This window comes from Vicugna pacos, chromosome 2 (genome assembly GCF_048564905.1).
Source record: "Vicugna pacos chromosome 2, VicPac4, whole genome shotgun sequence".
NCBI lineage: Eukaryota > Metazoa > Chordata > Mammalia > Artiodactyla > Camelidae > Vicugna > Vicugna pacos.
This window is the reverse complement of record NC_132988.1, coordinates 109,642,074-109,668,549: the sequence shown is the minus strand read 5'-3', so window position 1 is coordinate 109,668,549 and position 26,476 is coordinate 109,642,074. Positions and strand designations below refer to the sequence as shown.

Below are 26,476 nucleotides of genomic sequence, written 5' to 3'. Positions count from 1 at the left end.
TACATTGCTTAAACGCTTTGCTGTAAGAGTTAGAGCAAAAAGCAAGTAAACAAGTTATATTATTCAATATAAAATACGAATTTTTTTCATAAGAATGTTCCTTATATTTCAACTATTGTGATATACTAAGAGTTCATGGAAAATGTTTTCTAATGAAGAAATTTTATTAATCTACAATAACATTATCATTCTAACCATACTTGGTAATAGATTGATCTTTCAAATTTGCTCCTTGCAACAGAAACTCCCTCCATTTCTTTTCCCAAATAAACTCATATACAGAACCTCAAATAAACCATTATCACCTGAGGCAGCTAAACTGGACTAATTTGAAAAGCATTGGTGTGCCACAGTAATTTCTCTTGTACTTTTAAAATACACAATGAAACTGAATGCGTTTTCTGCTACACTATACAGGAAAAAACTCATCTTTCTGAAGTAATGAGTAAATACTAGTTAGGTTTAAACCCTGGGATACTCCTGAATTAATCCAGATATACAGGTCAAAAGAGAAGATAATATAATTTGTTGGAATATAGAGATTAGTGATTGCTTGCTCCCTTTGATTTTGGCAGTGGTCCAGAAATATTCCTAGTATTCATTTAAACTTGGAAAGAGCACAGAATGGAAACATAAGATCCAGTATGGAATAATGAAAAGATGACTAGATTTGAAATCTCCAAAATGGAATGGAATTTACTAGTTGTAATCTTGCCAAGTCACAAAGTTTTTGTTCTAATTTCCACGTCTATAAAATTAGGATATCATCATGAAACTTACTTGTGGATCAAATTTTTAAAATATGAAAATATTTTATAAACTATAAAACATCATGCAAAGGCTAATTATTAACAAGGTAGTCACCAGTCTTTTTTTATATCCTATACTATCACACATGAATTTAATAAGGTTAATTTGTAGAAGGCATATAATTTTAATTGAAAATTAAGAAATCAGAAATTCCTGCTTAAGAAAACTGATCACTTTTTGTAAATAACTGGTCAACTCATAAGGTATTTATATAATCTGTGTAATTAAAAACCCAGAATTGTGCTATGCAGGCTTATAATTTTTTCCAACCTTTAACCCTCTTACTAGAACAGAATCATATTCACACTCTTGAATGTAGGATCATGCAGTGTCTCTTACTAGGGAGGCACAGCTCTCTGACCAATGAAATGAATACAGAAAAGTGACAGTATACCATTCTACGCTTAGGCTTTAAAAGGTCTGGCAAGTTCCCACAGTTCTCTAGAACTTCCACCACCCAACATCAGAAGAATCTGCCCCATAAAGCCATTATTACTTCAGACAGGGACCTGAAGTCATGAGGAAATGCAATCTTCACCCACAGCCTGGAGTCCAGTGAATTAGATTGCCCATAAGCATGAAATAGATTTTGGAGCTGTTTGTTATGCAGAATTACTGTAGAAAAACTTGACTTGAAAAGCAAGCATAACATAATTTTGATAGATCAAGGAAACCTTACTGCTTTTTAAATTATGGCCTCATGAACAGAGGATATGAAAGAAATGCAGTATTGGGATTTTTGAAAAAACAGTAGGTCTGGAAAAGGAGTACTTTTGAAAAATCATTGAAAGGTTTCTTAAAGTTTCAGTGATAAATATGCTGACTTAAGGGACAACTTTGGATTAATTAAAACAATTGCCAGTTGCAAAATAAAATTGGGCATGCTGAGATTATTTATTTTAGTTATTTTAGGTGGAGTTATTCAAGGAAATGTTAATTAAAATGAATGCCAATATGGTTAAGTAAATGGCACTGAATAATCAATGATTACATAAATGCTGTTAAATTTTACTGGGTTCAAAAATCTATGACTTTACTTACAAACATTTAATAATTACTCTCTATATAGCAACTTTTAATTTTCAGTCCAAATAAATGATAGTGGCATACATACTTCCTAATGTAAGGAAAAGCTATTTTGAAAAATCAACTCTAGGCCAGATGTCTTCCCTCTGTCCAGGCTGTCCTTCCAGCCTTAATTAAATAAACACTACAATAAAACATTCATTTTACCTCTCAAACAAAATCTCACAATCAATCAGATATTTATATCTAAAATAAGTTGTCTCTCATTTTGAGATTTTAATACATGAAGGTATAAGCTCAAAAAGGGTCAAATTATGTACCTTATACAATTAGCCTTATTAATAAAAGGTGATGTATATATAAAAACTGATGGTAAAGAAATGACAAAAGTTCAACCTTTCTACCATGTATATTACTCTTGTGGTCAAAGGCTCCAATCATTTATCTAATCTATATGGGAAAGAAAACAGACTCTGAAATTAGACAACCTTGTACTGAAACATGGTCTTTCCACATACTAGAAGTGGCCTTGGGCACGTTACTTTCTCTGAGCTTCAATTTCCTCATCTGTAAAATGATAATAATTGCATCTTAAGGCTGTAGTAAAAATAAAATAAAAACATATGCAAAACACGTAAGTCCAACAGATGTTACTTTCATTTTCTTTTAACTAATCACACTTCTTTTCAATGTTTTTATTCTCCTCAATACCCTCTAACATCAAAAGATAAACTTGGAGTTCATTAACAAAGCTCAATGAAAAGTGAAAAAGTAGAATACTGAAATTAGGTTTTTCATTAAGGTCATGCAAAAATAGTTATAACTATGTTGATTTTGAGGAAAGATACTGAACAGTGGGTAACATAATTAAAAAATAATTTTTCATTATGAAACTATATTAAATATATTGAAAGCACAAAGGAGAAAAGAAACACTACTCATAATCCCATCATTCAGAGATGATTAACATTTTGCAATATACTCTTCCAGTTTACATTCTATGCCTCTTAAAAAAATTAGAGTCCGCTGATTTTTTGAAAAGATTAATGAAATGATAAACCTCTAGCTAAGTTAACCAAGGAAAAGAAGAAAGAAAATATCAAAAATGAAAGATGAGCCATCATTACTGATCCTAAGAACTAAAGGAATAACAAAAGAATATTATGGACAATATTAGTTTCCCACAAACTTGGATTAAAAGATATAAATCTACCATATCTCACACAAGAAAAAATACATAATCTCAATAGGCATTTATCAATTAAAGAAATTAAATCAATAATTAGTAATGTTCCAAAACAGAAAGCATCAGCCCAAATGGTTTCTCTAATAATTTGTTTCAGAAAAAGGAAGCAGAGGAAATATTTCCTAACTCATTCTATAACTCCAAAACCTGCTTGAACAGACACCTCACCTGAGAAGATATGCATATAGCAAATAAGCAAATGAAAAGGTGCTCAATATCATATGCCATCAGAGAAATGCAAAGTACAGTGAGATATCACTATACACCTATTAGAATGTAAAGTCCAAAAAGTTGACAACATGAAATGCTGGTGAGGATGTAAAGCAAAAGGACCTTGTTACTGCTGGTGGGAACGCAAAATATTACAGCCACTCATGAAGATAGTCTGACAGTTTCTTACAAAGCTAAACACAGTCTTTCCCTTTCAAATGATCTAGCAATGGTACTTCTAGGTATTTACCCAAATATGCTGAAAGTTATGCCCACACAAAAACCTGCACACAAATGTTTATAGCAACTTTATTCATAATTGCCAAACCTAGGAAGTGACCAAGAGGTCTTTCAGATAAGTGACTGGATAAGCAAACTGTGGCACATCTATACAAGGCAGTCTTATTGTTTTATTGCACTTTGCTTTATTGCATTTCGCAGATACTGAATTTTTTACAAATTGAAGGTTTGTGGCAACACTGTGTTGAGCAAGTATATCTGCCATTTTTCCAGCAGCATTTATTCACTTTGTATCTCTGTGTCAATTTTAGTAATTCTCACAACACTTCAAACTTTTTCATTATTATTATATTTGCTATCGTGATCTGTGATCAGTGATCTTTGGCATTACTATTACAATTGTTTTGGGGTGCTAAGAACTGTGCCAATATAAGATGGCAAACTTAATAAATGTTGTGTGTGTGTTCTGACTGCTCCACCAACTGACCTGTCCCCAGCTCTCTCTCCCTCTTGTTGGGCCTCTCTATTCTCTGAGATACAATAATACTGAAATTAGGCCAATAAATAACCCCACAATGGCCTCTAAGAGTTCAAGTGAAAGGAGTAGCAGCAAGCCTCTCACTTTAAATCAAAAGCTAGAAATGATTAAGCTTAGTGAGGAAAGCATACCCAAAGCTGAGACAGACTGAAAGCTAGGCCACTTATGCTAAACAGCCAGGTTGTGAAAGCAAAGGAAAAGTTCTTGAAGGAAATGAAAATTGCTATGCCAGTGAACACAAAATAAGAAAGCAGAACAGTCTTACCGCTGATGTAAATGTTTCAGTGGTCTGGATGGCCACCCACAACAGTCCCTTAAACCAAAACCTAATTCAGAGCAAGGCCCTAATTCTCTTCAATTCTATGAAAGCTGAGAAAGGTGAGGAAGCTGCAGAAGAAAAGGTTAAACCTAGCAGACATTTAAAGAAGGAAGTCACCTCCATAACATAACATGTAAGTGTAAGGTGAAGCAACAGTGCCTATTGAGGAGCTGCAGCAAGTTATCCAGAAGATTCACCTAAGATAATTAATGAAAGTGGCCACAGTAAACAACAGATTTTAAATGTAAACAAAACAGCCGCATACTGGAAGAAGCAGCCCGCATAGGGCTTTCATAGCTAAGGAGGAAAAAGTCAATGTCTGGCTTCAAAGCTTCAAAAGACTGACTATCTTGTTAGAGGTTAATGCAGCTGATAATTTGGGGTTGAAGCCAATGCTCATTTACTACTCCAAAAATTCTAGGGACCCTAAGGATGATGCTAAATCCACACTATCTCTGCTCTATAAATGGGATAACAAAGCATGGATGACAACACATCTGTTGACAATATGATTTGCGGAACGTTTTAAGCCCACTGTTGAGACATATTGGTCAAAAAAAAAAAAAAATCCTGTCAAAATGTGATTGCTAATTGACAATGTACCTGTTCATCCAACAGCTCTGCTGGAGATGTACAACAAGATTCATGTTGTTTTCATGTCTGCTAACACACCATCCATTCTGCAGTCCATCGGTTTAGGAGTAATTTCTACTTTCAAGTCTTATTTAAGAAATACATTTCATAAGGTTGTAGTTGCCATAGAAAGTGATTCCTCTGATGGATCTGGGCAAAGTAAATTGAAAACTTTCTGGAATGGAGTCACCATTCTAGATACTATGAAGAACATGTGTGATTCATGGGAAGAGGTCAGAACATCTACATTAAAAGGAATTTTGTAGGGAGGGTATAGCTCAGTGGGAGAGCATGTGCTTAGCATGCAAGAGGTCTTGGGTTCAATCCCCAGCACCTCCATGAAGAAATAAATAAATCGAATTACCTCCCGGCTCCAAAAAAAAGTAGAAATAAAATAAATCAAAAAGAAAAAAAAAGGAATTTTGAAGCAGCTGATTCCAACCCTCACAGATGACTTTCAGTGGAAGAAGTAACTGCAGATGTGGTGGAAATAGCAAAAGAAATGGAATTAGAGGCAGTACTTGAAAATGTGACTGAACTGTCACAAACTCATGATAAAACCTTAAAGGATGAGGAATCGCTTCTTATGGATGAGCAAAGAAACTGGTTTCTTGAGATGGAATCTACTCCTGGGGAAGATACTGTGAAGACCGTTGAAATGACAACAAGGAATTTAGAGTTTCACACAAACTCAGTTAATAAAGCAACGGCAGGTTTTGAGAGGACTGACTCCAATTTTCAAAGAATTTCTACTGTGGGTAATATGCTAATAAATAGCACTGAATGCTACAGAGAATCTGAAAGAGTCAGTTGATGTGGCAAACATCATTCTCATCTTATTTTAAGAAATTACCATAGCCACTACAACCTTCGGCAACTACCACTCTGATCAGTAAGCAGCCATAAATATTCTGAATGCTTATTTTGTATTAGGATGATCAAGGCAAGACCCTCTACCAGTAAAATGATTATGACTTGCTGAAGGCTCAAGTGATGGCTAACACGTTTTAGCAATAAAATATTTTAAATTAGGGTATGTACATTGCTTTTTCAGACATAAGGCTATTATTACCACTTAAGAGACTACGCTACAGCGTAAGCATAACTTTTATATGCACTGGGAAACCAAAATATTCACTTTATCATATTATTCTTTTTATCGAAGTAGTCTGGAACTAAACCCACAATACCTCTGAGGTATGCCTGTACACTTGAAAGTCCTTGTGTACGCACTGTGAAGAGTTAATATAACATATAACTACTTACAAAATAGTATTAGATTCTCTAGTTTTAATACAAATAATCATCAATTCATATGAGAAAAATACTCAGTTTTGAGTTAATACTAAGCCATGAGTCCCTAGTAGGCATAAAGTAAAAGATCAGAATTAAAAAAATAAATGGAATGAGGTATAAGCAATAGGGTATTAAATTAATTACTTAAATAATTATAATAGTTCTACAATGAAATACTGTGCAGCTATTAAGAATGATGATCCAGAAATTTATATACTCAAATGATGTACTAGTGAAAAAAACAGTAAACCCAAATGGTAACACTAGTGAATAAAAATAGTGGGCACAAAAAACTATAAATACTGTATATACAACTTCAATAAAAGTATAAATGCATCCGAACACATATTTTAAATTTATATAAAAATGTTAAAGGTCATCTGTAGATCATGGGACTAGGGGTAATATTTTTCTTTCTGACTTATTTGTATTTTCTAATTTCCAAAAATGAACATACATTACTTAAATACTAAGAAAAAACTAGTCTAAAAATAAAATATAAAAAATTTATTTCCTTAGGACATTCTGCCCTTTATGTAATAAACAACTAATTTCTGAAGAAACATAAATATATACATACTACATAAATAAATAAATGAAAGTGGGGGAAACAAGAGGCTTGCAACTTGTGTTATAAAAGGCCGTTAAGCATAATGCTGCCTTCTGATACGAATGAAGAGAGCAGGTTAAAAAGGGAAGGTTGAAGAAATATCAAGCATAGGTTAAATTGTTTCATTAGATTTTTCTTTTCTTCATTTACATGCTCAGAAAAACAGGTGAAACTATAATTAGTATTGGTTATAAATATGTCAGGTAAAATATTTAATTTAGTGTTAAACTATGATAAAATAAGAAATGAGTAAAGTTAAGAGATATAAGAAAAAGATCTCAGCCATAAGAATGATAAAACACTGAAAAGGCACATTTTGGGGTCTCCATTCTAAAAGTCATATTCTGCAGGGATATTATTCATCTGACAGAAGATGGCTGGTTGGGACAAATGATCTCTCCATAAATGTTTTCAGCTATATGATTCATAACTCAGTTACCCTGTTCAACATTAATAAAGAATGAGTAGAAAACTTCAAATACTCCCACTATCACTATCACTCACTCAACTCAAAAGACTTATTTATACAAGAGGGAAGGACTTTTAGAGATATGTTGGGTCTTTGAAGGATGGAAAGTACCAGAGTTTACAGAAGATAAGAGTTAGTATATAAAATTGACCAGGCATGAGACTAAGAAATAATTCTATCAAAATCAAAGTAGAAAAAATACATATACTAGCACTGCCCATTTTGTGAATGAACTGTACTATAAAATTTCAAATGTCTACCAAAATGTTCTTAGTGCTCTACATTTCCAAGTAAACAATTAAAAAACTAAACTATAGCACAGCAATTATAGCATAGATCAAAATCTCCCTCCAGGATTTATGTTAGAATGTTTGGAAGAGGAGGCTATAGTGAATAACAAATAGGGTTATATATAAATATAAAATTCTGAACACACATGGCAGGATTTCTCAGAGTGACAATCTGAGGTCTAGGCCACCCAAATCATAAGCAACAGGAGATATATATTTACTCGAACCCCTTTAAGTCCTCTTTAAAAAAAAGTTAGGCACATAATATGTAAAATAACAAAAATTAAATTTTACCACCAAGCCAAAAACAAGCTTCATTTTTTATTCTGATCAGTGTACTAAAAGTTTTTAAAAGATTATATAACATTATGTAATAATAGAAATAATATTTGCATCATTTTATTTAAAAAATATTTTCTAATTAAATGAGATCACAAATTCATTTTAATATAAAGTTAGTATAAAACAACTAGTTTTTTCATTTGTAAAATGGACAGGTTAAAATTTTTTAATAAAATTTTTAAAAAATTACCTTCAAATAAACTGAGGTCTCTTCGTAGCCGTGGTCCATAAAGCCCTTCTAAAATACTCTCAAAACCTGTGTTAGTAAAGAGAGAAAAGTGTATTAACTACTAAAAAAGCTTAATTTTATAATAATCAAAAAACCATAAACTCTACACAAATCAGAAAATTATAAATTTAACATATTATGAGGTGTCATTTTTCCTTTAGTTGAATGAAGCTGAACTAGGCAATGTATACAACATAGTAAGAAATCACACAATGACTACCAGGAATTATGATATTGTAAAAAAGGTAAATACTCAAATGTGAATATTCACTACTAAAACAAATAAACATTTTTATCATTTAGAAACATCTCCAGATTAAAATAATCGGCAGATTTGTTTTGCAATGATTTTGTAAAGAGGAGAAGAATAATTAGAAGAGACATGTATTATAATTGTTTATACTGGTTACAAAAAATGTTAACTTAAAGTAGCATCTTTAACCTCGGTTACAAAAATGAGTAAATGAGTGTCAATGGAGAGAAATTCTTGCTGTGAAAAATGCTTAAATTTAAACTTTCTTGTAAAAATTAAAACAACAATTTCGCCTTGTTTTAAGGAAAAACATTACTGAAAATCTTATTAACAAAGCTCTAGTTCATGAATTACAGAAATGCTTACAGAAGCATTTTACTTTCTGGCTAATTTTACAATTTGCTTTTTGAAGTCTGTATCATATTCAATTTTAAGCAGGTTATTGATAAACTACAAGGCATCCAACGAAAAATGACCAGGATGACAAAATCACTGGGATACCAAGAAAAGGAAGAAATTTAACGATGCTTAAATTATAGAGGAAAAAGAACTAAAGAAAGCATGATAGATCTGAAAAAATGAAAAATAAAGTAGATTAGTATTCTTAAACTGTAAAACAGTAGAAATACTTCTGTAGAAATGTTCCATAAATTATAAAATGCTTTTTTAAATGTTTTAAAATCTCTATAATCAAAATGAATATTAAAATCGATGGTGTGTCAAAAAGTGGCAATATTTTTTCATTTACTATAAGATGAAGAAATAATGCATCTTATAACAAATGATGTCTTAAATTTGACAAAGTAAGGCGCTATCACAGTACATGGTAAATATGTACTTAATAAAATCTTGGTAAAATAATTCAAGACGATTTCCCATGAGTAGAAAATTCAAGCAGAAAAATGAATGAACTTCCACCAGAGAATACTTTTTAGAATGCTACAGAAGACTTTCACATTGGATAAAAATTCAGACTGAATGAGCCCCAAATCTCTACTAGTAAGATACTCAATTCTGCTATGATCAATTTACTTCAAAAATAATATTGCAAACCACTATTTTAGGATGTTATTCTCTGGTATTTTAGACAAAATGTATAGCCTCTCCCTACATAAGTATACTGAATTTAAACAATGTACATTTCCTAGACTTAAGCTTGAAAGAAAGAGCCTTAACGCCTTAAGAAGAAAGCAAGTAAGGACTTACATTTTTATTCTATCGGGTTTCTCAACTCTTCAGTAGGTAAGATCACAGTATATATATATAGATATAGATAGCCTGTAAAGATTTATTCATACTGCATAGTGTTGGTGCTATTATAAATATCTTTAAAGTTCTATTTCTTGTAGGCTTGTAGAAGCACAATTAATGTTTGTAAACTGACTTTGTATCTAAACATTCTGAACTCCGTAACTATAACAATTTATCTGAAAATGCTCTACATACACAAATATATCATCTATACATAATCGTAGTTTTGTTTTTTCCTTTCCAATCCTTATTGCTTTCTTTTTCCTGTTCTTGCCGTATTGCTTTAGCTAGGACCTCCATTATAATGTTGAAAATTAGTGGTGATAGTGAGCATCCTTGACTTATACCCAAAGTAAATGGGAAAGCATTCCAATTTTCATCATTAAATATGTTTTCTGTATTCTTTAAGATAAATACTACTTATCACATTAAGAAGTTCCTTCTATGTCTAGCTTGCTGAAAGTTGGGGGGCTGGGGGCCCTGCCATGAAAAGACCTTGAATTTTTACCAAATCAATCAATCAATCAATCAATCAATCTACTTACAATACTATGTTTAAGGCATACAACACAATAATTCAATATATTTTATAGACTATACTCTATGTAAAGCTATTATAAAATACTGACCATACTTCCTGTACTGTAGATGACAACCTTGTAATTTTTTAAAAATTTTATACCTAGTAGTTTGTACCTCTCAATCCCCTTCACTTATTTTACCCTTCTTCCCTCTGGTAACTACTAGTTTCTTCTCTGTATCTTGAGTCCGTTTGTTTTGTTATATTTGTTTACTTGTTTAACTTTTTAGATTTCATTTATAAGTGAAAACATACAGTATTTGTCTTGCTCTGTCTGACTTATTTCATGAAGCATAATACCTTCCAGGCCCATCCACGTTGTTACAAGTGGCAAAATTTCATTATTTCTTGTGGTTGAGTACCAAACTTACTTTGAATCTATTGCAATAACCTTGTAATTTTTCTGTCTTACATCTCTTAATATGGAGAATTACACTGAATATTAAACCAATCTTCTTCCATTCCTGGGAAAACCCAATATTATCATCAGATATATTTGCTAGGTTTCCTGTCCTGATTATTCCTTTCATATGTCTGCATTAATGTTCACCAATGAGACTGATCTATAAATTTCCTTTGTACTTGGGTCAAGCTTTGACATCAATGTTATGTACTCTCATATGAGTGGAAATGTTCTTTCTTTTTCCACTCTCTGGGAAAAAATTAGGAAATGTAAGATGCCATGCTTGAACAGCTAAAAAAACATGTCAGGGATGTCAACTGGGAATAGTCTTTCTGAAGTACTTAATGATCAAGTTTATTTAACCATCAAAGGACTACTCATATATTCTGTTTCTCACATTAGTTATAGTTTTCTGGGAACCTACCCATTCAACTATATTTTCTAATTTATTTGCATAAAATGTTTCTTCATATGCTTTTATCTATCTAATGTCAACAGCTCTGCAGTCATGTCCTTTTTGCTTCTCATTCTACACTTCATTTATTTCTCTTTTTTCTCGGTCAAGCTCATTAGAAGTTTCTCATTTTTTTAGATCTAATAAGAATTCTTTTTTTGATTCCTTGATCTTCTCTACTATATGTTTGTTTTCTTAGCCATTAATTCCTGTGCCTGTTTTTATTTCTTCCTGCCCTCTATTTAGTGTTTATTTTGCTCTTATATTTTTCCTTCCTGTAATGGATTTGCAGCTTATTAACTTTCAGCCTTTCTTATTCTCTGACATATGCATTTAAAGTTATCAGTTTCTATCTATGTACTCCTTTAAGCTGCATTCCACAACTTTTGATGTGTCATTATTTTCTCATCATTGAGTCAAAATATTTCCTAATTTCCATTATGACTTCTTTTTGGATTCATGTTTTTTAGAAGCATATTTCTTAATTTCCAAATATATATGGATAGTCTACCCTTTTTACAGATTTCTACACTGTAGTCAAAAATGCCCAACATCATTCCAATCCTTTGAAATTTTCTGTCTTTATAGTTGATATAAACAATTTTTGAAAGTTCTCTACATATACTTAAAAAGAATATGTACTCTAAAATTGTTGGATGCAACATTCTATATTTGTTCATTAGGTTAACATGTTATTTGTGTTCTTTAATCATCCTTACTCATTTTTGTTTTTTAATGTTTGTTTTTTCTATGAATTGTTGAGAAGAAGTATGCAAAATCTCCTATAAAACTGTGGCTTTGTCTACTGCTCTTTAAAATTTTGTTTTGTAAGTTTTTGAGGCCATATTATCAAGTCCTTCTAATTGTTTTATCTTCCTGGTGAACAGAACTTTATATAATTATGAAGTGACCCATTTTATTTCTAGGAATGATTTTCGTATTCAACTATATGGTCTAATATTACACAGCTATAAAACAACTTTGGTTACTGTTTCCATAAGGTCATTTTCAGTTATTTCTTTATAACCTTTCTGTATTACTAAATAACATGGAATTTCTTTTTTAAAACACTACAACATTTCGTCAGAATTTAGTAATTTAAATTTAAAAGTTTATATTTGGGTTTAAATTCCTTATCTACTTTTGTTCTATTTGTATCCAGCTTCCATTTTTCTCCTTTCTTTCACATTTTGAAATTGACTGAGTATTTTTCATTCAATTTTGTTTCTCCTTTACCAGTATGAAAATTATGCCTTCTATCTCTATTCTTCTCGAGGTTCTCCCAGAAATTAGGGTATAAGTCTAAAATTAATCAAAATCTTTTCTCATCCTTCCAGGACTTAGATTTCCTTCCTATTTGTTATTACTTCATGTACTTCACTAAAACATTATGTTCTTTTATGTTTGCACACATATTTACTGTCATTGCTCTTCATTCCTAATCATATCTCAGAGCATTCATCTAGGAATACTTTCCTTCTGCCCAAGGTACCTCCTTTAGTGAACATCTGTTGATGTTAACATCCTTCCTTACAATCCAATCCAAAGTATCCAAGTTGTTCTTACAATGCTTACATGCTGCTCTCTCTCCTGTATTTTATATATCCTTCTCTTTACTTAGCTGCATTTTGGTTAATTTCTCCTACTACATATATTCCACTTCACAAACTTCCTCTATTGCACAGTCAGCTGACAAACATGTACTCTGATTTTTTTACAGTCAATTTTATAGAGATACAATTGTCATACAATAGTATATGCCAATTTTTAAAAAGTTTAATAAATTTTGACAAAGCATACATTCATTTAACATAATCCAGACATAGACTATTCCTATTAATTGAAATGGTACCCTTGTGCTGTTTTGAATAAGCTGTCTGAAAGAACCCCAAACCCAAAGAAACACTAATCTATTTTCTGTCATTATAAATTAGACTTGTCTTTTCTATAGTTGCACATAAATGGAATCAGAGCATGTACTCTTTGGTGTCCAGCTTCTTTTACTCAGCAACCTGTCATGAAGATTGCATGCATCAGTACTTTTAACTGCTGAGGTGTATTCCCTTATATGGATATAGGACAACCTGCTTATCAATTTTCATGTTGATGAACATTTGGGTTCTTTAAAATGCGTGACTATTATAAATAAAGTTGATATGTACATGCATACCAACTCTTTGTGAATATATGTTATCATTTCTCTTAAATAAATATCTAAGAGTGTTATCGCTGAGTTGAGCAGTAAAATTGTTTTGGCTTGTTGTTAATATTTTAAGGAATTGAACAGTTGTTTTGCAATATGGATATACTCTTTTACATTCCCACCAGTAATATGTGAGAGATCCAGTTGCACCACAGACTTACCAACATATGGCAATGTCAATCTTTTTAACTTTAGCCACTCTAATGAATATACATGTATGGGTATATCATAGAGGTTGTAACATGCAGTTTCTTGATGACTAATGATTTTAAGCATCCTTTCTACTGAAATGTCTTTGTTAAGGTAACAAGGTTATGTTTGCCTCATAAAGCAAACTGGGAACTAAACCATCCTTCTCTGTTTTCTGAGTTTGTGTATTACAATATTTATTCATTAACTGTAAACCAGACCCCTGGAGTTTTCTTTATGGTTAAGGTTTTAAATTATGAATCCAAGTTTTTTTAGGTCAATATAAAACTGTTCAAGTTATCTATTTCTTAATTGATCAGTTTTGGCAATTTGTATTTAAGTTACAGTATTTATTTGCATAAAACTGTTCAAAGATTTTTCTTATTACCTTTTTAATGTTTGTACAATCTGCAGTGATATCCCTTTAATTTCCAATATCAGCTTAATTATCTCCTCTACTTTACAGATCACTCTGGCCAAAATGTTAGCAATTTTATTGATTTTTTCCTCCAAAAGACCACTTATAGTTTCAATCATTTTACTGTCTACCCTTTTCTACATTTTTGATTTCTGCATTACCTTTAATACATTCTTCCTTCTAATCAGTTTTATTTTATTTGCACTTATTTTTCTAAGTTTTTGAGGTGAAAGTTCACAACATTGATATGTGACCTTTGTCATTTTCTAATAAAAGCACTCAAAGCTATAAATTTTTCCCTATTCACTCCTTTAACGCCATCTCATAAATTCTGATAAGTTGTCTCTTCATTTTCATCAGTTTGGTATCTTTCTTAATTTCCCTTATGATGCCTTGTTTTACACGTAAGTTATAAATGTACTGTTTAATTTCCAAATATTTGGGAATTTTCCAGAAATGCTACTGAATTCCAGCTGAATTCCTTGTGATCATAAAACACATTTTGCAAGATTACAACCATTTTAAATTTACTGAGATTTGACTTGCAGGTAGCATCTGATCTATATTGGTGAATATTCCATATACATTTGAAAAGAACATGTATCTGCAGTTATTGGAACTATTTAGGCCTACTTGATTGAAAGCATTCTTCTATACTTCTTTTTTTTTTTCCAGTCATTTCTTCCCTTCTCTGGTTTTTTTTTTACATTTTTTATTGATTCATAATCATTTTACAGTGTTGTGTCTTCTATACTTCTACTAATTTTCTATCTTAACTTTGTCCTTTAAGTTCCGTCAGTTTTTGCTTCATGTATTTCAAATCTCTGATATTGGGTACACATATACTTTTATATTATGGCTCCTTTGTGGATTGATCTCATCATCATTAAAAAATGCTCCTCTTTATCGTTGTTCCAAAGTCCTATTTCCTGGTCTGAAGTTTACTGTATCTGATGTTATATCTGACACACTAACTTTCTTATGACTATCACTTTTGTTACACAGTTGACCCTCAAACAACACAGAGTTGAACTGCATGGGTCCATTTATAGGTGGATTGTTTTCACTGGTAAATACTATAGAACTACAAAATCTGCTGGTGGTTAAATCCACAGATGCTAAACCACAGATATGGAGGAACCACAGACACAGAGGGCCAACTGTAAATTTTCTTTTTTTCTAGTTTCTTTCATCAATTTCTTTTTCTCCTTTTTCAGTTTTATTAGGTAGAATTACTACAGTTTGCACATACACAATACATTGCATGTAAATACACACATACAGTATACTGCAAATTTTAAATTTACATATATGTGCTAATTATTGTTTCTAAGAACAGATTAGATCTTTAGCTTTTTAAACTTACATAGTTATCAAAGGAATAAAGCCAACTACAAAATAAGAATCAACAGAATGTGGTAATCCAATCATAAAGAACAGTCAAATGTGCTTACACATATTCAAGAAATCAGTCATCTTGGTTACAAATAATAAGTAGTTCATTTGTGCCCTTATTATTATTATTTTTTTAGATTCCTCATACAAATGATGTCATATGACATTTTTCTTTCTCTTTCTGGCCCACTTCACTTAGAATGATGATCTTCAGGTCCATCCATATTGCTGCAATTATTTTCTTCTTTTTTATGGCTGAGTAGTGTTCCAATGTATATATGTACCACATCTTCTTTATCCAGTCATCTGTTGACGGACATTTGGGTTGTTTCCATGTCTTGGCTATCATAAATTGTGCTGCTATGAACACTGGGGTGCATGTGTCTTTTTGAATTTTATTTTTCTCCAGATATATGTCCAGGAATGGGATTGCTGGATCACATGTTAAGTCTATTTTCAGTTTTTTAAGTAATCTCCACACTGTCCTCCATTTTCTTGGATTGGAAGAATCAATATTGTTAAAATGACCATACTGCCCAAGGCAATTTACAGATTCAGTGTAGTCCCTATCAAGTTACCAACGACATTCTTCACAGAGCTGGAATAAAAAATGTTAAAATTTGTATGGAAACTCAAAAAGACCCAGAATAGCCAAAACAATCTTCAAAAAGAAGAATGGAGCTGGGGGAATCATGCTCCCTGACTTCAGACAGTAATCAAAACAGTTTGGTACTGGCACAAAAACAGACAGAGATCAACGGAACAGGATAGAAAGTCCAGATATAAGCCCACACATATATGGTCAATTAATCTACGACAAAGGAGGCAAGAATAAACAATGGAGAAAAGACAGTCTCTTCACCAGGTGGTGCTGGGAAAACTAGACAGCTACCAGTAAAAGACTGAAATTAGAACATTCTCTAACACTATGTACAAAAAAATACTCAAAATGGATTAAAGACCTAAATTTAAGACTAGATACTATAAAACTCCTAGAGGAAAACATAGGTAGAACGCTTGCAGACATACATTACAGCAATATATGTTTTGAGCCAGCTCCTGGAATATTGGAAATAAAAGCAAAAATAAACAAATAGGATCTAATTAAACTTAGAGCTTTTGCACAGCTAAGGATATCATCAACAAAACGAACAGACAACCTACAGAATGGGAGAAAGTATTTGCAAGTGATGTGACTGATAAAGGACTAATTTCCAAAATATACAATATACATATAAGCTCATATACCTTAATATCAAAGAAACAAGCAACCCAATAAAAATGGGCAAAAGACCTAAACAAGCAATTCTCCAGTGAAGACATACAAATGGCCAATAGGCATATGAAAAAATGCTCGGCATCGCTAATTGTCAGAGAAATACAGATCGAAACTACAATGAGATATCACCTCACACCAGCCAGAATGGCCATCATAGAAAAATCTACAAATGATAGATGCTTGAGAGGATGTGGAGAAAGGGCAACCCTCCTACACTGTTGGTGGGAGTGTAGACTGGTGCAGCCACTATGGAGGACAGTATGGAGGGCCAACTATAAGTTATACTTGGATTTTCAGCAGTGTAGAGAGTCAACACCCCTAACCCACTCATTGTTTAAGGGTCAATGGTATGTCTTTTTCCATCCTTTAACTTTTAACCTATTTATGTCTTTATATTTACATTGAGCTTCTTATAGAAAACATATAGTTGAATCTTTCACCTTTATCCAGTGTAAGTCTCTGCTTTTTAAATGAAGTGTTTAGATAACATTTAATGTAATTAACAATATGATTGGGTTTATATCTACTATCTTATTTGTTTTCTGTTTGTCCCATAAGAGGGAGAAGTTCATACCCTGACTTGTTGATTTCAGTAATTTTAACAACTTTTATAATGTTCTTTTAAAATATTTAACATCTTTTTTTTTTTTTACAGCTCCCCAGTCCTTGCAGATATTTAGGTCTGTAATTTCTTTAAGTATGGTAAGTACAGTCATTTAAAAAATCAGTATCTGATCATTCCAATATCATATGTTGTATGGGTCTATTCTGCTATCTAATGGTTTCTTCTCATCTTGCCTTGATTCTTTCTGCAGTTAATGCAGTACTTACTGGCTTTGCTCCCAAAAGATTAAAAACTCCCTAATGCCTAGGATGGATGTACCCTCTTCCTCCAAAGATGCTTATCATTTGTTTCCAGAAAACATCTAAGGGCACTGTCAATTAGAAACCATCTTGTGATAAGCAGAGTAATGAAAGGCTCCACAGAGATGTCCATGTTCCAATATTCATTATTCATGAATAAATTATGTTACATGGCAAGGAGGAATTAAGGTTGCAGGTATTATTAAGGTACCTAATCACTGACCTTAAGATAAGATTAACCTGGTGGACCCAATATAATCATAAGGATTTTTAAATTGCGAACAGGAAGGCAGAAGAGTCAGAATGAGAGATGGCATCAGGAGAATGACTAACCACCACTTTGAAGATGAACAAAACATGGAAGGTAGGCAACCTTTAAAAGCTGGAAAACACAAGAAAATGGATTCTGCCCTAGAGCCTTCATAAAGCAGCACAGCCCTGTCAACAACTTGATTTTAGCCCACGGAAGCCCATCTCAGACTCTGACCTCCAGAACAGTAAGCTAATATATTAGTGTGGTCTTAAGCCACTAAATTTGTGTTAATTTGCTACAAGAGAAGTAGGAAACTAATGTACACTTGTCTTAGTCTATTCAGGCTGTTATAACAAAATACCAGAGACTGAGTGGCTTATAAAAATCAAACATTTATTTCTCACAGTTCTGGAGGCTAGAATTCTAAGACCAGGCTGCTAGCACAGTCAGATTCTGGTGAAGGCTCTCTTTCAGGTTACAGAATGCCAGTTTCTCCATGTGTCCTCACATTGTGAAGGGGGCAAGCTATCTCTCTGGGGCCTCTTTTGTAAAGACACTAATCCCATTCATGAGAGTTCCACCTTCATGGCCTAATCACTTCCTGAAAGTCCCACCTGCAAATATCACCACTTTGGCCATTAAGTTTCGACCTAGGAATTTTGGAGAGACACAAATATTTAGGTCACAGCAACACTTTAATTTTATGGCCTGAGGTTCCTTGATTACCTCAGGGTACAGATCTGTTAGAAGGCCAGTTTGTGACAAGTTCAATCTCAGGTATTTTTCTCCTTTACTTTTTCCTTTTCCTGCTCTGATCAACAGGTAACCTCCTCCTGGGACTTCAGGGGAAAAAGACATTTAGGCCTGGTTGCTTTTACCCTGAAGGCAAGGCCTTCTGAAGTCCAGCTTAATTTCTATAGATATACTATAAGGGTATCTACCTTGGACAAGCCCGACGATTTGAATTCTGATCCTCTTCCCTAGTTGGCCAGGAAAGCACAAATATGGCAAATGACCTCAAGCTTAAACAGCTTTTCACCCCTTATTTTCTTCTTACCAGTAACATTAACCTAGGTATTCCCAATTATCTTTGCAGCTCTTTAAAAAAAAAAAATTTTATTCTAGCATTTTTCATACTTTGCAACATAAGGATTGCTCTAGATAACTTAGATCACCCTTACCAAAAACCAAAATTCCTAGTTCAGTCTGACTATAATACAGAGTTCATTTATATAGATACATGCAGTTTATCCATTTCTCTATTGAGAGCTGTGTGACTTTTCACTTTTTTTGTTATTACAAACAGAGCTGCATCAAAAATCCTCATAAATGTGTCTTCCTGTCCAAGTGTTAGAGCTTCTTTTGGGTAGAAGTCTCTAAGTGGAACTACTTGGCCCTAAGGTATGACCATTCTCAACTTTACTAGATATTGCATTATATGGTTAAAGATCTTAAGATTTTATCAGCTATATTTAAGAGTTCCTGTTTTCCCCAAATACTCACCAACTTGGTATTATCAGGCTTTATATTTGTCAAACACATGAACATAAAATCACTTACCATTTTAATTTGCAGTTCCCTAATTACTACTAAAAGTTAGCATATATTGAAATGTTATTTACAGATTGCCCTTTTGCCAATTTTCAATTGGACTGTTGGTTTTTCAAAAAAAAATCAAATCAGTTTTATGTATTCTGGATAATAATTACCAATTTCATAAACTGCACACCCCCCATCCCAGTTATGGCTTAACTTTTCATTCTGTTCTCTCAAAACAGAAGTTTTGTGGGGGTTTTCTGAAGTATAGTTGATCTGCAATATTTTTTTCATAGGTTTTTTTTGTTTGTTTTTTTCTTTTTTTTGCTTTGTGTTGCTTTTTTGTTTGTCTTTTATGGGGCAGGGATTAGATTTATTTATTATTTAAAATGAGGTACTCAGAATTGAACCCAGAACCTTGTGCATGCTAATTATGCACTCTGTCACTGAGCTATACACCCTCCACTGCTTTGTCTTGTTTTAATGTAGCATAGACAAACTTTTTTTTGTATTTTGCGCTATGGTTTGTACATTTTCTTTATAAGAAAAATTTTGAAAGATAATTATTTTTATGAGTATGCATAAAATTTTGAACTTTTGCTATATGTAGTTCTTTAATTCACCAGAATTCATTTTTATGAACAGTCTAATATAGAACTACAATTTTATCCCAAGCACCATTCCATCTCAATTAATTAGTAAGGCTACTTTCATGTCCCATGAAATCACAGAATGTAAGTCTGGATTTTTAAAATTAATACTTTATTGAGGTATAATTTCCTACCATAAAATTCACTCATTGTAAGTAATTCAATGATTTTAATATATATTGTACAGAGATGTACAGTCATCACCACAATCTAATGTTAGAACATTCCATCACCTCCAAAAGAAAACTTGTACCCATTTAGAGTCTCCTCATTCCTACCCCCAGCCCCAGGTACAAATCAATCTACTTTTTATCTCTGTAAGTTTGCGTTTTCTGGCTATTTCAAATAAATAAAATCATATAATACGTGCTACTTAGTATCTGTCTTCTTCCACTAAGTATAACGTCTTTGAGGTTCATCTATGTTGTAGCATGTATTTGTATGTCACCACATTTATACATCCATTTGACAACTCATGGAACTTTGGGTTGTAAACAGCTGAAGACATACATTTTCATTTCTATTGGGAAGGCACATAGAAATGAAATTTCTGGATCCATATGATATTTCTATGTTTAACATTTTAAGAAACTGCCAAACTGTTTTCCAAAGTAGTTGGACCATTTTATACTCCCACCAGCAATTTCTCTACAGTTTTACCAACACTTGTCTTTTCAATTATAGCCATTTTAGTTAGTATGAAGTGGTATCTCATTTTTCTAGTGACTAATGATGTTGAACATCTTTTTATGAGCTTATCAGTAATTCATATGTTCTTCAGTTAAATGTCTACTCAAATGCTTTGCTTATTTTTTAATTGGGTTATTTATCTTTTCATTACTGAGCTATAAAAGTTCTTATAGATATAGGTCCCTTATCAGATATATGATCCACTTGTAAATATTTTCTACAAGTCTGTGAATTGTCTTTCCCCTTTTCTGATAATGTCTATTGAAGCACAAAAAGCTTGTAACTTTGATTAGGTCCAATTTCTCAACCTTTTTTTTGTGGATCTGTTCTTAGGCCCGTCATTGATCTGTTTGTCTACTCCTAAGTGAATACCACAATATGTTAAAGATTACCATTTTATGATTTTTTAAAAATACTCTTAATACCACTGAATGATTTTCTTAACAAAGGTCTATCATATCATTTATTGGAGTTATTCTTTCCTTCTTTATAGTTTTTATGGTCAACTAAAAATGTTAACTTAAAAAAAAAACCTCATTTCCTTTTGATGTACATGGATGTGGCCAATTTCTATCCAGTAAATTTGCTCAGCTTATCTAACAGTTTTAACAATTTGTCTATAGATTCTCTTACATTTTTATATACAAACACCTGAGGAAAACTACAATTGTAATTTTAAGTCATTGTGCTTTTTTACCCCTTAATTTTATTGTTTTGGCTAAGGCCTCCAGTTACTGTTGAACAGAACTGGTAATACCCTAAATAACACACAAGAAGAAAGAGAAGAATTATAGCACACTTCACATCCAAAACTATGCAAGCCAGAAGACAATGCAATGTCACCTTTAGAGTGCTGAAACTGTCAACCCAGAATTCTATACACAGCAAAAATATGTTTCAAAAATAAAGGTGAAATAAAGACATTTTTGACAAACAAAAACTGAAAAATAATCGGAAGAAATGTGAAAGTCTTCAGAAAAAAGAATGTTACCACCCAGACATTTGGATCTACACAAAGAAATGAAGATTCCCTCAAAATGGTTAAGATGAAAGGAAATACAAAAGATATTTTCCCATTTAGGGGGACCTAATCAAACACACCAAAGGAAACCACACACAAAACGAAAAGACAATCTATGGAATGGGAAAAAATAATTGCCAATACTGCGAATAACAGGGGCTTATCTTCCAAAATATATAAAAAACAGCTCATACAATTCAAAATCAAAAAAACCACAAACACCCTAATCAAAAAATAAGCAAAAATTAGAGAAATGCAAATCAAAACTACAGTAAGGTGTATCACTTCACCCCAGTAAGAATGTCCATAGTTTAAAAGCCTACAAATAATAAATGCTGGAAAGGATGTGGAGAAAAAGAAACCTTCCTACACTGCTGGTGGCAACGTAAATCAATGCAACCATTATGAAGAACAGTATGGAGGTTCCTTAAAAAACTAAAAACAGGGTTGCCATAAGATCCAGCAATCCTAGTCCTGGGCATATATCTGGAGAAGACTCTTAATTCAAAAAGATACATGCACCCCAATGTTCACAGCAACACTATTTACAACAGCCAAGATATGAAAGCAATCTAAATGTCCATGGACAGATGAATGAATAAAGAAGATGCAGTATATATATATATATATATATATATATATATATATATATATATATATACACACAATGGAATATTACTCAGCCATAAAGAGATGAAACAATACCATTTGCAGCAACATGGATGGATCTAGAGATCCCCCATACTAAGTGAAGTAAGTTAGACAGAGACAAATATCTTATGGTAACACTTTTATCTTCAAAAAAGATACAAATGAACTTATTTACAAACCAGAAACTGACTCATAGACATAGAAAACAAACTATAGATACAAAAGGGGAAAGAGGGGTGGGTAGGGATAAATCAGGAGTCTGAGATTAATAGATACACACTAACATATAGAAAATAGATAAACAACAAGGATTTACTGTATAGCATAGGGAGCTAGATTCAGTACCTTATAATAACCTGTAATGGAAAAAAATCTGAAAAAGAACATATATGTGTATCTGAATCACTTTGCTGTACACTTGAAATTAACATAATATTGTAAATCAACTATACTTCAAAGAAAAGAATTTGTATCTAGACAATATAAAGAACTTTTAAGAAAACAAGCCACTCAAAATTTTTTACTGGGTAAAAGATTTAAACAGATACATTACCAAAAAGACAAATGGATAGCAAACTAGCATATGAAGAGATACTCAACATCATTCACCATTGATACGCAAATTAAAATCTCAACAGAATTCACTACATACCTATTAGAATGACTAAAAAGAAACTGCTAATACCACATGCTGGTAAGGATACACAGCAACTGGATTTCTCACAAATTATACGGAGGAATGCAAAGTGGCGCAATAACTTTGAAAAACAGTTTGACAATTCCTAATAAGCTAAACACATACTACTACATGATCCAATAATCCCAGTCCAAGGTATTTATCCAACAGAAACGGAAACTACATTTATACAAAAATCTATTCACAAATGTTCATAGAGTTTCATTCACAATTACCCCAAACTGGAAATAACCCAATATCCTTCAGCTGTTGAATGGATAAACTATGATATAAGAAACTACTACTCAACAAAAGGAACAAACTACTGATAAGTGCAACAACATAGATATATCTTAAATGCATATTGTTAAGTGAAGGAAGCCAGTATCAATAGTACATACTGTATGATTCCATTTACATAATACTCTGGAAAAAGCAAAACTATAGGGTCAAATATCAAATCAATGGTTGCTAGTGCCTGGGTATGGATAAGGCAATGACTACCAAAGAGCATAAAAGAACTTTGAGGGATGGTGGAACTGTGTATATCTTGATTGTTGAGGAGTTAGTTATCCAATTGTTAGTGTGTCAGAACTCACAGAACTGTACTCTATAAATTATACCTTAATAAACTTCACCAAAAATATTTTTAATATGGTATAAGAGATGGTTTTTGAAGCAGAGAAAGGTGAAGGTATTTGTTAAGAACTAGAAGAACTATGAGGTTAGACAGCTTGATGGGTTATCTTTAAGGAAATAAAGTCAAATGAATGATGTCAGAGTTTAGAGTAAAGATGGAAAACTGAAAATTAGATGTCACAGTCATCAATGAGCGTGGAAAGGTAACTCAGCTTTCTGCTTGCTTGTGGCATATTAAAAACCCCATGATTTTTAAAAACAAAGACCCATTTGTACAGAAATAGAATAATGATTCGAAAAAGTATGATAGAAGCACACACAGAAAAAGTATGCTCAAAAAAGCTTTTCAGACAGAAAGGATGAGACAGCAAATACAAGGACAATGTGATGTGTTCATATGGATATGATTTTATAGGAGAGTTCATCAGATGATCCTAATGCCTTCCCTGATAGGCAAAATCAACTTCCATATTATAGTCAATCCTCTATTCTAGTTATGTATTCTTAACCTGTCTCAACACTATTCCCCGAACACTGTTCATTCCTTTTTCTTTGTCTCTACTTCTTGTTCTTTTCCATTCCTTCTTTTGCTTAAACCTAGGTCTTCTAAGAAAGTATCCCTAATTAAACCATTCCTCATTAATATCTACGTGTCTTTAAATGCCTGTTGTACTTATTTGTGCCACACAATTTAAATATCTAAGATATATCAATGAAGCCTTTCCAACCAAAGTCAAGTGTAGTTAAACTACAGAAAACTGGGGTTCTGGTAGTCATTCCTTTTAAATTTGAATATCTGAAATCAGAAATACCTTGAGAAATCTACTGTTTCCATAAGCTATAAAGTGGCACTCTAATATTTAGCATCTTTTCCTATCCCATGATAGCCTCATATTGTTGGATAGATTAACAAACCCCAAAACAAATGGAAACCAAAACAAAAAACCTACCTCTTTTTAGAAGATGCATCCAGATCTTTAGTTTGGAAAATATAACCACCAAATCTATTACAAATAGGCAAGGAGAACATGTGTTTTGTCCCTTTCCTAGAAGAAGAGACAAGCCCTGGGCAAAAATATAAAGTCCCCCCCCCCCAAAATCACATTTTCCTTTCTTATGTTCTGCTCGGCTCACTAATATCATTTCTAAAGGTCTAAACTTAATGCTGAATCTAATCTCTCCTTATCAGATACACATCAGAAATATATCTGAACTACTGATTACAGAAGTGAAATATGCCAAACGATGCTGAGCGATGGGAAGTAGTGTGTAAGTAGAGTAGAGGTAAAACTTGCTGATGAGCAACCATATTATAAACGTGAGTGAGGGTAGGTAATCATACTGATGCTTTCTACATTCCCCACTCTGCTCATGATAATGCTATTTATTAAAGTCAACCTAATAGCTACAAATTTAATACTATATTATTATAATGAAAACACATCTGATAACAATGCTTTTCTACTTATAAATTTACCTTCAGACAAACTGATTCGCTAGATTCAATTCTGTTTTAAAATCTAATTACATGTATGCAATTATCATTCCAAGTGGCAAATCTGAGAACTCTGACCTACGTAACATACAAACTATCTTTTTCTAAGGTCACAGTTATTTAATGAAGTGCTTCTTCAGTCAGTACGCAGATGATAGATCCATTTAAGTATCTTCATTTCCATGGTGGTAAATACATGCACCATATTTAGTATAAAACTATATTGAGTAAAACTTTAATTTATACAAAATTTCAATACTTTGTATCTGTTAGAATCTTGATTTCAAACACTGACTCCTGAATTTCAGACTTTGATGGAGTTAGAGGAAACAAGAAAAGGTGGTGTCAGGGAAGGTTTTTCTGAAATGAGAACACCCAAACTGAGTCTTAATGGAAGAATGAAAATTAGCTAGGTAAAACAAGGAAGGGTGCATTACACATTTAGCAAAGGAGAGCAGCATGCATAAAGAAATAGGGAAAAGAAAGCTTAATATTGTCAAGAAAGCACTACCCAACAGAACTCTGCAATGATAGAAATGTTCTGTACTTGAGCTATCCAACACAGGAAATGAGGAACTGATTTTTAAATTTTATTAAGTTTTAATTAACTTAAACAGCATATGTAGAAATTGAAGAAGTATGGGGTAAATAAAGAATGTGATGTGAAAGGAGGGCAACATGAAAGGCTGGAGAGATGCACACGACATGGATCCCGAAGGGCATAGCACATTTTGCCAAGCAGTTAATTTTTATCCTGAAAGCCTGAAAGAGCGATGGTAGGACTTTAAGTAGTCAAGAGACAGGATTAGCTTTGCATTCAGAAAAAATCACTCAAGCAGCAAGTGGCACGTAGACCAAAATGCGCAAAGTTGAAGAAAGCTAGAATGCTTAGAAAACTTGCAGAAATACAGCAGAGAGAATACAAGAACATAAATCTAGGAAGAAATTTACCTAAGAAAAAGAGAATGGCTTTGAGCCGTATAATACAATTAAATGGGAAAATAATTAAGTAGTGACATAGTTTCATTATCTTCAGGTGAGAGTGAGAGGAGTAAAGATTTCTGGCTTGAGAAACTGAGTGAACAAACATTCACTGAGATAGAAAATCCATGAAGTGTGTTTTTTTTGTTTATCTCAAATGATTAGTAGATACAAATGGAGTTCACTTTTGGATATGTTAACTTGGACATGCAGACATAAATTAAACAAAAACATGCGGAGGTAGAAACACAGACTTAGAGATCACCAGCACACAGATGGAATATGGAGTCTCACTTTCTAGTTAATTAAAACAGGCTTTCATCAAGTATCAGAATCC

General features: G+C 32.6%; 1 protein-coding gene across 16 annotated transcripts in view; it reads right to left on the bottom strand.

Annotated features, from left to right (window-relative positions):
- The window catches only part of LCORL (ligand dependent nuclear receptor corepressor like), a 153,728-nt gene that overhangs the window by 102,352 nt on the left and 24,900 nt on the right, over positions 1–26,476 (bottom strand). For 14 of the 16 annotated variants that reach the window (XM_072945850.1, XM_031686432.2, XM_072945831.1 and 11 more), the window contains exon 2: positions 8,220–8,285. In XM_072945850.1, coding sequence (XP_072801951.1) covers positions 8,220–8,285 — 66 coding nt within the window. Of the gene's footprint in view, positions 1–2,324; positions 2,434–8,219; positions 8,286–26,476 lie in introns of all 16 variants that reach the window. The other 2 variants (XM_072945828.1, XM_072945829.1) reach the window with 2 other exon arrangements.